The sequence below is a fragment of the Argopecten irradians genome, chromosome 7, assembly GCF_041381155.1.
Source record: "Argopecten irradians isolate NY chromosome 7, Ai_NY, whole genome shotgun sequence".
Lineage (NCBI taxonomy): Eukaryota > Metazoa > Mollusca > Bivalvia > Pectinida > Pectinidae > Argopecten > Argopecten irradians.
Window position 1 is genome coordinate 31,466,629 of NC_091140.1, and position 12,555 is coordinate 31,479,183.

At 33.0% G+C, this 12,555-nt stretch overlaps 1 protein-coding gene and 1 long non-coding RNA gene across 2 annotated transcripts in view; both read left to right on the top strand.

Annotated features, from left to right (window-relative positions):
- The window catches only part of LOC138328143 (carbonic anhydrase-related protein 10-like), a 124,126-nt gene that overhangs the window by 58,255 nt on the left and 53,316 nt on the right, over window positions 1-12,555 (top strand). The window contains exon 2 of the mRNA XM_069274793.1: window positions 2,361-2,408. Coding sequence (XP_069130894.1) covers window positions 2,361-2,408 — 48 coding nt within the window. The remainder of the gene's footprint in view (window positions 1-2,360; window positions 2,409-12,555) is intronic.
- LOC138328142 (uncharacterized) lies at window positions 8,612-10,295 on the top strand. The gene is made up of 2 exons (XR_011209172.1): window positions 8,612-9,058; window positions 9,923-10,295. It is a non-coding gene; the product is annotated as an uncharacterized lncRNA (long non-coding RNA).

Here is a 12,555-nt window from a genome sequence, read left to right on the forward strand (position 1 = left end):
AAAACCCCACCTGACAGACGGATATCTCGTCCTGTCTGTCCAGTTTATCCAGCGCCATTAGAGAATCATACATTGCGAATGTTTGTTCCAGAGAAACAGACGTTAATTTCCTAAAAGTACAATATAGAGTCATACTTACGTACTAAAATTGTACATAATTCAATAAATGTATGTACATGTATAATAAAAGTGTTTCTCTCTAGTCGTCCAACAACCTTATCAGCGTTACAAATAAAACGACAATAAATGCATTTTGTGAAAAGACAAACTATTGTGTATTAAATCGGAACCTTTGACGTAAGGACACTTATTATTCAGGAAAGTTTAAATAAGAAAGTAATTAGAAGGTGTACGTAACATAATGGATAGATACTTTAACACCTTTACATATATTTCAAAAGCTTTATGATACAGCTCTGGTTATATGCTTGTTGTTTCGTATACTGTTTTAAAGGTAGAATTATTGTCATCTAGGGAAATTCAGAATACATTTCTCTGTTTTATTGAAACCGAAAATTTCGTATTCTGCCCTATGTGCTTTTATTTTTTATGTTTATGGTAACATAACGTTTGACCTTTTAGTGCACAGTTATTTCGTGAAACTTTTCGGTGTTTTTTTTTCTAGTACCGAGTATAACTTCACTGTTCAATTTTAGCTTGTTCAAAATGAGTTTTTTTTTGCTATATTTGTTTTGTTTATTATATTTTTCATTTGGGATTATTCATATAAAAGCATGAAATCGTGTTTATAACTGGTGGTGGTATACTAATTCATCTAGTTCTCACTTTAATAAAATCTATAAAGTATAAGAAATGTAACGAAGTTGGATAATTTTCCGAAAATGTCTTTCTAGATCAAGGAATATATTTTTATACACTGTAATACTGACCATTGTTGAAACAACTGTATTTAGAAACACTGTAAAACAAATATCTTTCGCAGTTACTAAATTTCGCGATTTTCATTTCAAAACAAATTTATCATTCATGGATTTAAAAATTGAAGATCATTTCCTATCAGTTTTTTAAAGACGTAAGAAGTCGGTAAAGTAAAGTGATCCCAACGAATCCAAGGGCAATTAAATGATCAATGTATATTGTATAGCAACTGACAGCATCATGAAATATATGGATGGAACATCACATAGCAACAAAAAGTGATTAAGTTAGGACAAAATAACTGATTCCGTGTATGTTTTCCCCATTCAAATAGAGAAATTCATATGCTTTCATAAGGCAGAACATCACAGACAAGTGAATAAATACACAGTGGCAGGCAAGTCCTTACATTTGTTAGCCATAGTTGAAGCTGATAGATACATTGTATCTATAGGTAGAAATGATTAAATCAGCCAATTTTGATCTTCTGTGGTTACTTTACTAATGATACAAATCACACCTATATAATTCAAATGTTGATATCTAGAAATTATGCAATAAGAATGAAATCCAATTGAAAGTCATTTAAAATTACACTTTAAGGTTATTACAAGGACAACAGCAAGGGAACTACAAGGAAATTGTTAATTTAGAATGAATTATTTCAATTACCAAGAGAGAGTAAAAAAAAGGCCAAGCATTTCTGAACTGAAATTCTAATTTATAGAACTCCGAAAAAGTTAAGCGCCACTGACAGAATTGTGATTGTTACGTTGCCAATAAAAAAACATCTAATAAATCCCACGGGTCGGATTGTATTTCTTCTTTTAGGATTAATATCATCTCTGCTCTAGTGTTTCCACTCGTTTGACACCAAAATTATTGTATAATGATAGAATTTATTGATTTGGAAATGGTTATTTTCTATCGCTGTTTTGATAATGGCATCGTTTATGTTTTTAATTTTTGAGACAAAGCTGCAATTGATATTTAAATCTTTGTGATGTCATACACGTACTGCGGGTGCTCATACTTCTTCTATGACCTGGGTTGATAATTATAGTGACGTCATTAACGTGCAATTGTTATGGAGGTAATTTATTTGATTTATTAATCAATCATTGATTTATCTAATTGCGATAATTCATTCTATACATTTTACAGATAACTCATAGCCATTATCATATTTATTACAAATCACACACATTTGCAGTGAAAAGAAGTGGCCTCGCTGAGGTATCGACTAGAAAACAGTATAGGGCGTGTCTGAATTAAGCACAATCATGATTAAATGAATTGTTGTCAGTTTTAGACGCACTACTTACAGAAAAGGCATCTGCTTATACATATGTATAAATATATATGACTATCCTCATGGACTACTTTTTGAACATGAAATATCCCACTATCGGATGTGTGGTTTGGTTTTAGCGTTGTCTTATGTTGGCACTCTATCTATAATCTTTGTTTTTATCTTACAGTTCCTGGCGAGCTTTGGTCGGAATGGTGGACGTACCAGGGTATATCAGGTAGGTGATTTTGTACTGAAATTGGACTGAGTTGATCATCGACTACCTAGTAGCTCAATTAGTTAACATTTGGAGGGTTCTTGGTTCGAAACACCACATCTTCTCCTCTCCAGTTGCACACCTTCTTGTTACATAAACCCTATTACAAGCATTTGGAGTACGCTTGGTAGGGGATACATTTGTGAGTTGCTGTGTCTTCAGGGCGAAGACTAAGTTAATGTAGGGAAGAATGTAGCGGTGACCAGGTAACTCAATCGGCAGTGTATCTTGCTGGTGTTCGGAGGGTCCTTTGTTCGGTCCCGGCCCGACCTCTATATTGTCTGCTCTCCTGATGCATTTTTTTACATAATCTACCTGGCATTGTCTTACTGTCTTACACTAAGCTAGCATCAACACTTTGGACAAGGTTTTAGATATTATCCACTATGACTCTTTAGTAAATACAACGCCAGTATAAAACATGATTCAGGTGTTAAAAAAGGAAATATTTATAAAATGAGCAATGACAGATAAGAGGAGTTAAAGTGAACAGTCGGGCAAGGATGGCTAAAGTCGGTAAAAATGGTGTGAATGTATCCAGTGTAATTTCTTATGCAATGAAAAAATAAAATCTCTCGTCAAAATCTGTCTGCGTACGAAGAAATTAATTTAAAGTATGGAAATTCTAAAACGTCCTCCCGGCTCACTATGTCCGTGGTTACATTTCCACGCAGCCTCGCTTTCAATGTTTTCAAATTTTCTTTACTTTAATGGTCAGAACTGGGAAACTAAGCAGAACTTGACCGTCGTATTAATGTGTGAGAACTTTTGGAAGGCCAATGAACGCATTTAAACTGGTTTTCTTTGCCCGACTATTCACTTTAAGTAACCATCTGAGGGTTTCTTTAATCAAATCTGTTTGAATTAGCATAATATGCCTCCCAATTGCCAATAGCGAAAAACGTCTTACATGTTTTTCGTATATCATAATATATTGTTTGAGACATGTTAAACCACTGGATCTAAAATATGTATCACTTACAGGATTTCGAGCTGTCTGGCGAAGCTTTTGATCCGACCGACCATGACCGTAATTATAATACACAATGTTTTTTTCTCAGGCTGACTTATAATTAGATTTCAACAAGTAGCAAAAATACATAAATAAATGAAAACAAACACAGACCTTAGTTTCCTAATCCGTATAAGGGATTTCGTCGATACTGACAGACAATGTATGATGTTTCAGTTGGTTGTAATATAATTACACGTGACCCGACGCTCGCTTTTGTCAGTATTTAGCACGAGGCCACCAAATTTATTGACCAACTCACGGTCACATGCCCAGAATCGTAATCCGTGTTTACGTGCTCTCCGGCTAACAACAATCGACTACCGGTCAACAACTCTCGTAATTACTTCCTGTTCTGTCTAAGAATAGCAGGAAGGCCACAATTCATAGCTTAAGGTAAAATTATTGTTTCCAAAATAAGTAACGGATATATATAATACATCGTATTCTTTAGTCTGACGTAAATGGTTGTTCAAAAGGCACATTGGGAAGTCTGTAACAGTATATCACAGAGTCATCAGTTCCCATGGCTAGCTATTGATTGTGGCACCATCAATGAGTGCTTGGTTTATTACTGTTGACCAATTAATTTTCGTGAATACACTATCTCCCGTTTTTGTTATACATAAATTAGCGATGAAAGGGTCTTACTGGCAATCGTGCTTTCATATACGTTTTATACAGTTATTATTATGTTATTCGCAAAATATTTGTACTCGCGTTCGCACTCTCAATGGAAATGACGGAAAGTAATACTTTGATTTCATATTTTAAAGGTTAAATCGTTTTATTTTCGTGTATACAATATTCGCGTTTCGCGTTTTTGTTATACATGAATTAGCGACGAAGAGCTCTTACTGGCAATCCTATGTACGGTTTATATAGTAATTCTCGAAATATTTATATTCGCGTTGGCTCTTTCTCATGAAATTACGGAAATTTAGTATCTTGCGAAAATATAGCAGTTTACATTTTGCTAAATGTCCTTTTAACAGCTGGAGTCATTTTTTTTTTGGGGGGGGGGGGGGGTCATGTGAATGATTTGAGAGACTGCGGAATGTTCGTGTTTCCGCCTTGTAATAGAAACAAATATTCACAATTTTGTAATTCTAGTGTTTGCCCGTGATGTTGTCAAAGATACCGAAAAGCACACCCAACACAATCCCATTATACCGCCTAGTTGTTCCACTCCGTTTGAGATCGTTAAGATGGCTGGGGCTGAAACTTTCACTTTTGTAGAGTATGCCCTGTCCTTATCAGTTGACAACATCGAAACTTCTGACTCAAAGTCAAAAGTAAGGCGTTATCAAGTTAGATGTAAAGTGTAAGGAAAAGGTAAGCGAGTAAAACAATTCAGAGGAATGGGCAAAAAGGTTCCAAATGTAGTCCCGTTTTACCGATATCTAGGGTAAGTGTAATGTCCGAAAAACAGGACATCTTTTCAGAAAAATAACAAAATATTGTCATTTCGTTGTGTTTTGAAAACGTGACAAGACGGCATTTTATCTATTAGATCTCGGTTGACCGTAACAAGGCGAAGAGACGACAGTACTAGATGGCCGTAATCAGCCACCATAAATCGGGCAATGTGATACAACGTATACAATATTAAAAGTATGGGCTTTACGGAAAGTATGAAATTACTTACAACCCCAATGATCTATATTTGTAAGCGTGGAAAGTTGGAAAATCCTTAACCACCACGCCCCACCAACCACATATAATATATAATTTTGAACTAATCCTATACTGATTTGTAATAAGAACAATGCGACCTACATTCCTGTTGACGATGACATAAGTGACAGACGCTTGTTCTTGTGGAGAACATGGTCTTTTATCCATATCTGATTAAATATGCCCCTTTAAATATACAATTTTGTACGTTTCATTGGTATTATATTTGATTGAGTATATATAACAGTCGTTGGCTCCTTGAATGTCTAGGATGGCTCATTGTTGTTCTGTTCATCATAAAACATAAAAATAAAAACAAAAACGTAATTAATATGTATTGTGTGGAATCTACAGTTAAACATGTCCTTGTAATCCTATTTCAATGACGACCTTCCAACGTCCTATACTAGAATATGCGACATTTCTGTAACAACTTCATAAGACAGTGCTAGCGGTATGGCTGTCGGTTACTATCGACAGCGGAATCAATACAACCACGACGTTGACAGTTTGGTCCGTGATAATTGCAAAATTTGTTGGTATCTCGCATCTGCGAGCAGGAAAATAATCAAATATTTTTTGTTCAAAACAAAGGTTAAACGTTCCTGTGTATCGACTATCTAGGGCTGAGTGTTAAAAGAAATCGACCACCGAAACTAAAAACAATAACGGACATACCATTTTGTGTTAAGTAAAAATATAAGTAAAACAAAATGTATTAATTTACACTGACGATTTCTTTTCACATTGTAAATAATGTCTTTTTTAATATATCGAAAATTGAAATACATTTTTGTATATGAAATATTGTCACCTTTGTTATCTTTGTACCTTTGTCTTGACGCCATTGTTAGCTAGTCGCTAATTTACATTTGCAATGTGTGGATGCGCAGCGTCATAAAAACTAGGATAAAATTTGAACGATAAATTGCGCAAATGGTTGTAAAGGGTAGGTAACTACTACATTATTTGGTAGCGAGTTCCAGGGCCCGGCACCATAAAACTTTCTCAGACAGATTTTTTACTCAAGTCTATGTTAAATCATATACTTGAGTAAAAAACATGTCTGAGAATAGTTTTATGGTGCCGGGCCCAGTTGTCAATTACCCTTCTGAAAAAAGTGCCTTGTGAAGTCTGAGCCTGATCCGTTTCTTATGAAATTACATATTAATATTTGCACGTATCAGTTAATTGCAGATGAAATAGAGGAAGTCAAAGTACCGCCGATCAAAATATCAGTACTGACCAATTGCCAATGTCAGAGTTTTTTTTCCGTTACTCCGGCTTTCCTCCACCTTATAAACTATGTACGTCCTTAACAAACCTACATTATATCCTTATTGATAGGACACTAACATACTAACGACATTTAATTTCTTCAAATCACAAAATAAAAAAAATATTTTTGAAGTCGTTAAAAGGGTGATATGAAGGTTTATTTGTCTTCGGATGTTACATTTCCCCAGGTTAATGCCATGTCTACAGATCAATATATCTTCATAACCCCACAACTGGTCAACAAATGGAGATTATGAGTAAGAGTAAAGAACGTTAAAGGAAATTCATTTACTCTAATGCTTGTGTTAGAACGAAAAGAAACACAATTATTTTTTATTATCTCTGTTATACACTTTTAATGAAGACATAAATAAGAAATAAACACAATATTGCTGATTTCATGTGTATAGTAAAAACAGAAATGTTTGATGTTAAGAACTAACAACGCATATGAGAGCAAAATATCATACTTTCTGAAGGCAATGATCTTTACTTCGAGTGGAATTATACGACATAGAATATTATTCCTCTCGTTTCAAACTACTATCACTGTCCTAGCATTTAGGATCGAAGTCAATATTGCTGATTTCATTTGTATAGTTAAAGTAGAAATGTTTAATGATGAAAAAAAAAGTCAGAGTGCATGTCAGAGTAAAATATTCTACTTCCTGAACAATGTATCTACCTCGGGTGACATATGTTACTTATAGTGCGATATCTTTCGTTTTAAACCACTATTTTACTCTCTCTCTTTGTATTAAATTTGGTTACATATACTTTTATATACATTACCCGATTCCTCTTGGAGAGTATTAACATTTACCAAACTGTCAACCTCAATGCCACAATTGTACTCCCTGGTTGATCGTTAGTTACAATCTATAACATCTCATGATGAAACTTAAATTCAAGAGATTATCTCCAGTACCTAAATAAAAAATGACATTTTAGAGAATCCCCAAATATCCTTTTTAACAAGTGGCTAAGTTTGAAAATGTGTAACATTGTGAAAAACTTCAATGATTTGTAGAAGTTTGAGAAATTCTCATATGACGATCATTTTGAACATATGTCATTTCATGCTTTTAGTTTGTAGAAAGTCGCATACCTTTTCACTTCAAAAGTTTCACTTGAATCATCATAGCTACGATATAGATAGCAACATCAAATTCTGTTGTAGATCTGTAGAGGGTTGCTGTAATAATGGAAATATTAAATATAAAATCAAACTTTAGTCACATTTAAGTTTTATATTTCAATGGAATTACATTATCATTCAGGTATATTTCTTCATAGAAGCTTCAAAGATTTTCCTTCTGTTTTTTTTTTTTTTTTTTTTTTTGCCTATAAGTTCATAAACCCAAAAGATATTGAGAATAATGCTGATATTTAAATCAAATAACTCACTGATGTTCTAAGTAGATATCAATATTTGTGCTTTTTTTCTCATTATTACATGAAATCGAACTCAGTTTAGTCGCACTAATATCTAAGTATTTTTTTACAAGAAACTCACAGCTGCAAAGAAATTGAAACATTATGGGAGGATGAGTGGGGTAGGAAATGCATTTTTAGTCATGGCAATACTTCGAGTGCAGGCGTTGCAGTTTTTTTTGGGGAAAATATAGATATAGATATCCATGACAAAGATATTGACCCCAATGGTAGATACATCATTTTAGATATCTCAATAAATGGAACTAGACTTACTCTAACAAATTTGTATGGACCAAATAATGATATGCCATGTTTTTACAATATGATATTCCGACTAACAAGGCAATATTCAAATACTAAAATGATTATGGGAGGAGATTGGAATGTGGTAAATGATATGGATATGGATACATACAACATCATACAGGATAGTCATAAACATAGTAGGGACTCTATAAGAGAAAATATGGAAGATTTAAATATGTGTGATGTTTGGCGAATACAAAATCCAGACAAAAGAATCTTTACTTGGCGCAGAAAAAACCCAGTAAAACAAAGTCGCCTAGACTATTTTTTAATCTCACATGATATCTTTGATATTGTTACAGACTCTGATATTTCACCAGGCTATAGAACGGATCATAGTTGTATATTTTTGACTTGCAGAAAAGAAAATAACACAAGGGGAAGGGGATACTGGAAATTTAACTGTAATCTTCTAAGAGACAAAGAATGGGTTGATCTTGCAAACCAATGCATTAAAGCCGCATGATCCGTATCTTTCAGGGTCCGTAAAACAAACAATGACAAGATATGGTGTAATAGCCCTAAAAAGTTATGAACTTTCCCCAAATTACAAGTCTAGAAAGTTAAGAGGTCCAAAGATATAAATATACAAAATTTTATTTCAGACTTATGCGCGGTCCGACAGAAAGTCAAAAGTTAACGCCTCCAAAGCTTAGAAATGCTACTTTGCGCATGTCCGGAAATAAAAGTTGTTTACCGCAATGGAGCGAGCTTTGCAGTGAAAGCTCGCCGGCTTAGAATCAACTGCTGATTTGAAGTGAATAACGAAATTATCTAAACTAAGAAATGTTGTGAATTGCTGCGAATATTACATGGAAACGAATTCGAGCTATGACAACAACTGTGATTTGTGAATGATCTACCAAAACCACATAAACTGACTTCTCTTCGTCTCTATAAGGTGAGTGGGGCCCCGAAGGGGTAACAGTTATATTCTATAAGTGTTTGGTCGCTTTTTGGAATTGGTACCATGCATAGTAAAATAGAGATTAGAAATCAGGAAAAGTGTTGATAAATTGGGGAACATATAACAGATTTAATCTTGGATTACAACAGAAGCATTAATAGAGTCGTATTATACGCGTTTACTTAATTTAAAAGATGATCGCATTCTTCAGTGTTATACATGTACGATGTATACATGTAGCTACTGTTACAGGCTTACAGCGTCAGGAGTGTTATCTTTTCCGATATCTATTTGTGTATTTATGTATATCAGTGATATATATCCTTTTACTGTATGCTATTGATATTACTGTATTAAAGAAGCCACTTTCAAACTTACTTCATCAGTGCTCGTATATGTAAGATTGTATTTTTTTAGACTTACAGTCACTTAGTCACGTACTCGTTATCCTATCTGCTGGTCTTAATGATATAAAATTCACACCAATACATCATAAGTGGTGTAAGTAAAGAATAGTAATTGACTTTTTAAAATATGTATTATATATTATGTCCAATACATTTAGGCTACATAAATTCTGGCACTAATTAGTACCATTATTCTTCACATGAAAATGCCTAGACCCCTGTAATTCAAGAATTAATTTACTGAAATGACTAACTTAGTATCTAGTGAGGTTTGATTTTGATAAACGTGTTCAAAAAATGTGTAATTGTTATAATTTTTTGTTTGACAGAAAACAATTGGAACTAGTTTGTTTTACATGTAGGCTTACACTGAAAGATTATGTACATGCATACATGTATACAGTATTTATCTATGTACATAACTGACATTTACTCCATATTTTCTTTATAGAATGTATGGGACCTTCAACCAGATGACAGAAGTGCAAGATGTGATGGCAGCTCGCCCAAAAATAAAAGGGAAAAACAACTACATGTATCTCTGAGATCAAAACTGACAGTAAAAAATAAAGTCTGTTTGTAATGTACCCATTATGAACCAGAAAGAAATTATTTTCAAGAAGGAAGGACAGAACAAACCTAGCATAATTCTTTACTATTATCACCAAGATATTTTCAAATTATTTATTTCTTCTTCACACAAATGAAAAAAGGAATAGTAATGATTATTGCATGTTTACATACCTAGTATGTATAACTTTTTAATAATTTATATGGGACAAGGATGTAATTCCAATTTATGAACAATAAACCAATTTAAATAATATATGTCATTTGTCTGAGTTGTTTAATTATGTAGTGTTCATTTTAGAAATGTTCAAATACAGAAAATAAATAGCAAACAAGACTGGAGCTAGATCAAAGGTTATTTGGGTCAAAAGTCAGTGTCAAATCTCAGGATTTTGGCTCTATAGATATACATATATCCCTATGTGTAATAAAAAAATCTTGTTGTGTAATACAAAGATTGCACATATATATAAGAATATCCATATATCTGTAGAGATAATAGCCTGTGATGCATGTTGTTAAATTGCATTATTCATTATTGACTATTTTAAGTTGCAAAGTTTTGATTGAATTAGAAAGGAATAGACTGACAATAACTTCTAATTAGTCCAGGTCAATCAAGGTCTACATGTACAAGCTCTTAGCAACTTCACTTAGTGTTTGGAGCAAGATCACACTAAAGGAATTAGAATTGCTTAAATATATAAAAATAAACTAACAAAATACAACTAAAAAAGTTAGATTTTCCACCAGGTTAGACTATATACATACTAAAAATGACTTTTACTGCAATTACTCTGATGACATGAGAATCACATGCTATGGTCAGCTTATTTACTACTGGATGCTATTTTGAACTCCAGTCATTTTTTTTATTGACTTAAAATTCAATGCACAATATGTGTACATGTACACTATACAATGTATATGAATGTGCTATTTGTGCATGAATATGATTGTATAAGAAACACATAGGTCTTTCATTATACATGTTTCTGATTCATTTGATTCAGAGGCAAATTCACGGCTGGACATCATATTATATGGTAGCTATATGGTTCATTGGCAAGCTATAATGTACATGTACATCACAAATTTAACCAAGGGAACTGTCTTCATTATCTACACAGAAAGCATATACATAATTGCTTGTCAGACATTCAGAACTTTTAACACACATTAAACCGCCTTATTGCAACCTCAACCCCATTCTTTCTTTTATTTTTTTTTTAATTTTCTGTAATCAACCAAATGTTTATAGTTTCACCAGAAATTTATCATCATGTTTTTAACGAACATGGAGCTTTTCCAACATAAATATCAGAAATATACATACAATAACATGTATTAAGTTTTATACTCGTTTATGGCGGTACATGGTGATTTTTTAACTAATACATGTACAGTATACACAGTACATATGACACTGAACGAAAATGCATATTATGTCAAGTTTGCTCTCCGTGCTTATTTTACTTGATTTATTATTATATTTCATTTGGACCTTTATAAAACAAGTTATATGGTTATCCAAGGCAAGTCAAATATCGTCTGAGATATTTATTTTTAAAAATATCACCAGAGATTTTCATGTAGATAACCATTTTCATCTCTATATAGTACGATGTGTCTTGTCTATTTCATTATTTATCAATACCATTATTTATATATCTGGTACATTTTTGTACAATTTATTATCTTGTCTAGTACGATGTATGGTATCGCAACACGTATTTTATACGAAGTTTAAATACCGTTCCCACAAAAATCCCTCCGGTGGCCCCCGGAAATTAGGCAAAGCATAGTCAACCGATCGCCGTATTGTAAACACTCAAAATGACCGAATGGAAGTATTGTTTACACGACGATAATGTATATATATTGTTCTGGGGGACTCTTTAACTTCATCACATAACAAAACATTCACTTGTTCATGATAAGTAACAAGTTCTTCCGTAGAAGTTCCTGCTAACATGAACGACACACTTTTGACTGGGCACGCCATTTCGTTTGGTCTGGAGAGTCACGTGATCGTCTACGATTGAAAATGCATATTCAAACACTCTGGATATCGAATTTTTAATCATTAATTTCTTTTGAACTCGGGACTTTTTGGGTGTGTAATTAGGGGAAAGTTGATAACTTTTTATAATATATGTACCCTAATTTTCTTTTGTTGATTTACGGACCCTGAAAGATACGGATTATGCGGCTTTAAAGATACAATAAATGAATTTAAAATAGGTGATTGTGAAATATTAGATCAAATAGAATTAAGTGTGAATGATCAGATGATGTTTGAAATAATTAAAATGAAAATTAGAAGTCTTACAATAGATTATTCCATTAAATCAGCAAGGGAAAAGAAAAAGAAGGAAAAAATTATTGCAGATAGAATTCAGAAATTGGAAAATTCCATAAATCACCATCCTTCTCCCAAACTATATGAAGATTTAGAAAGAGAAAATAATGCATTATCAGAATTGAGAAAAGATAAAATTGAAGGTATAATTA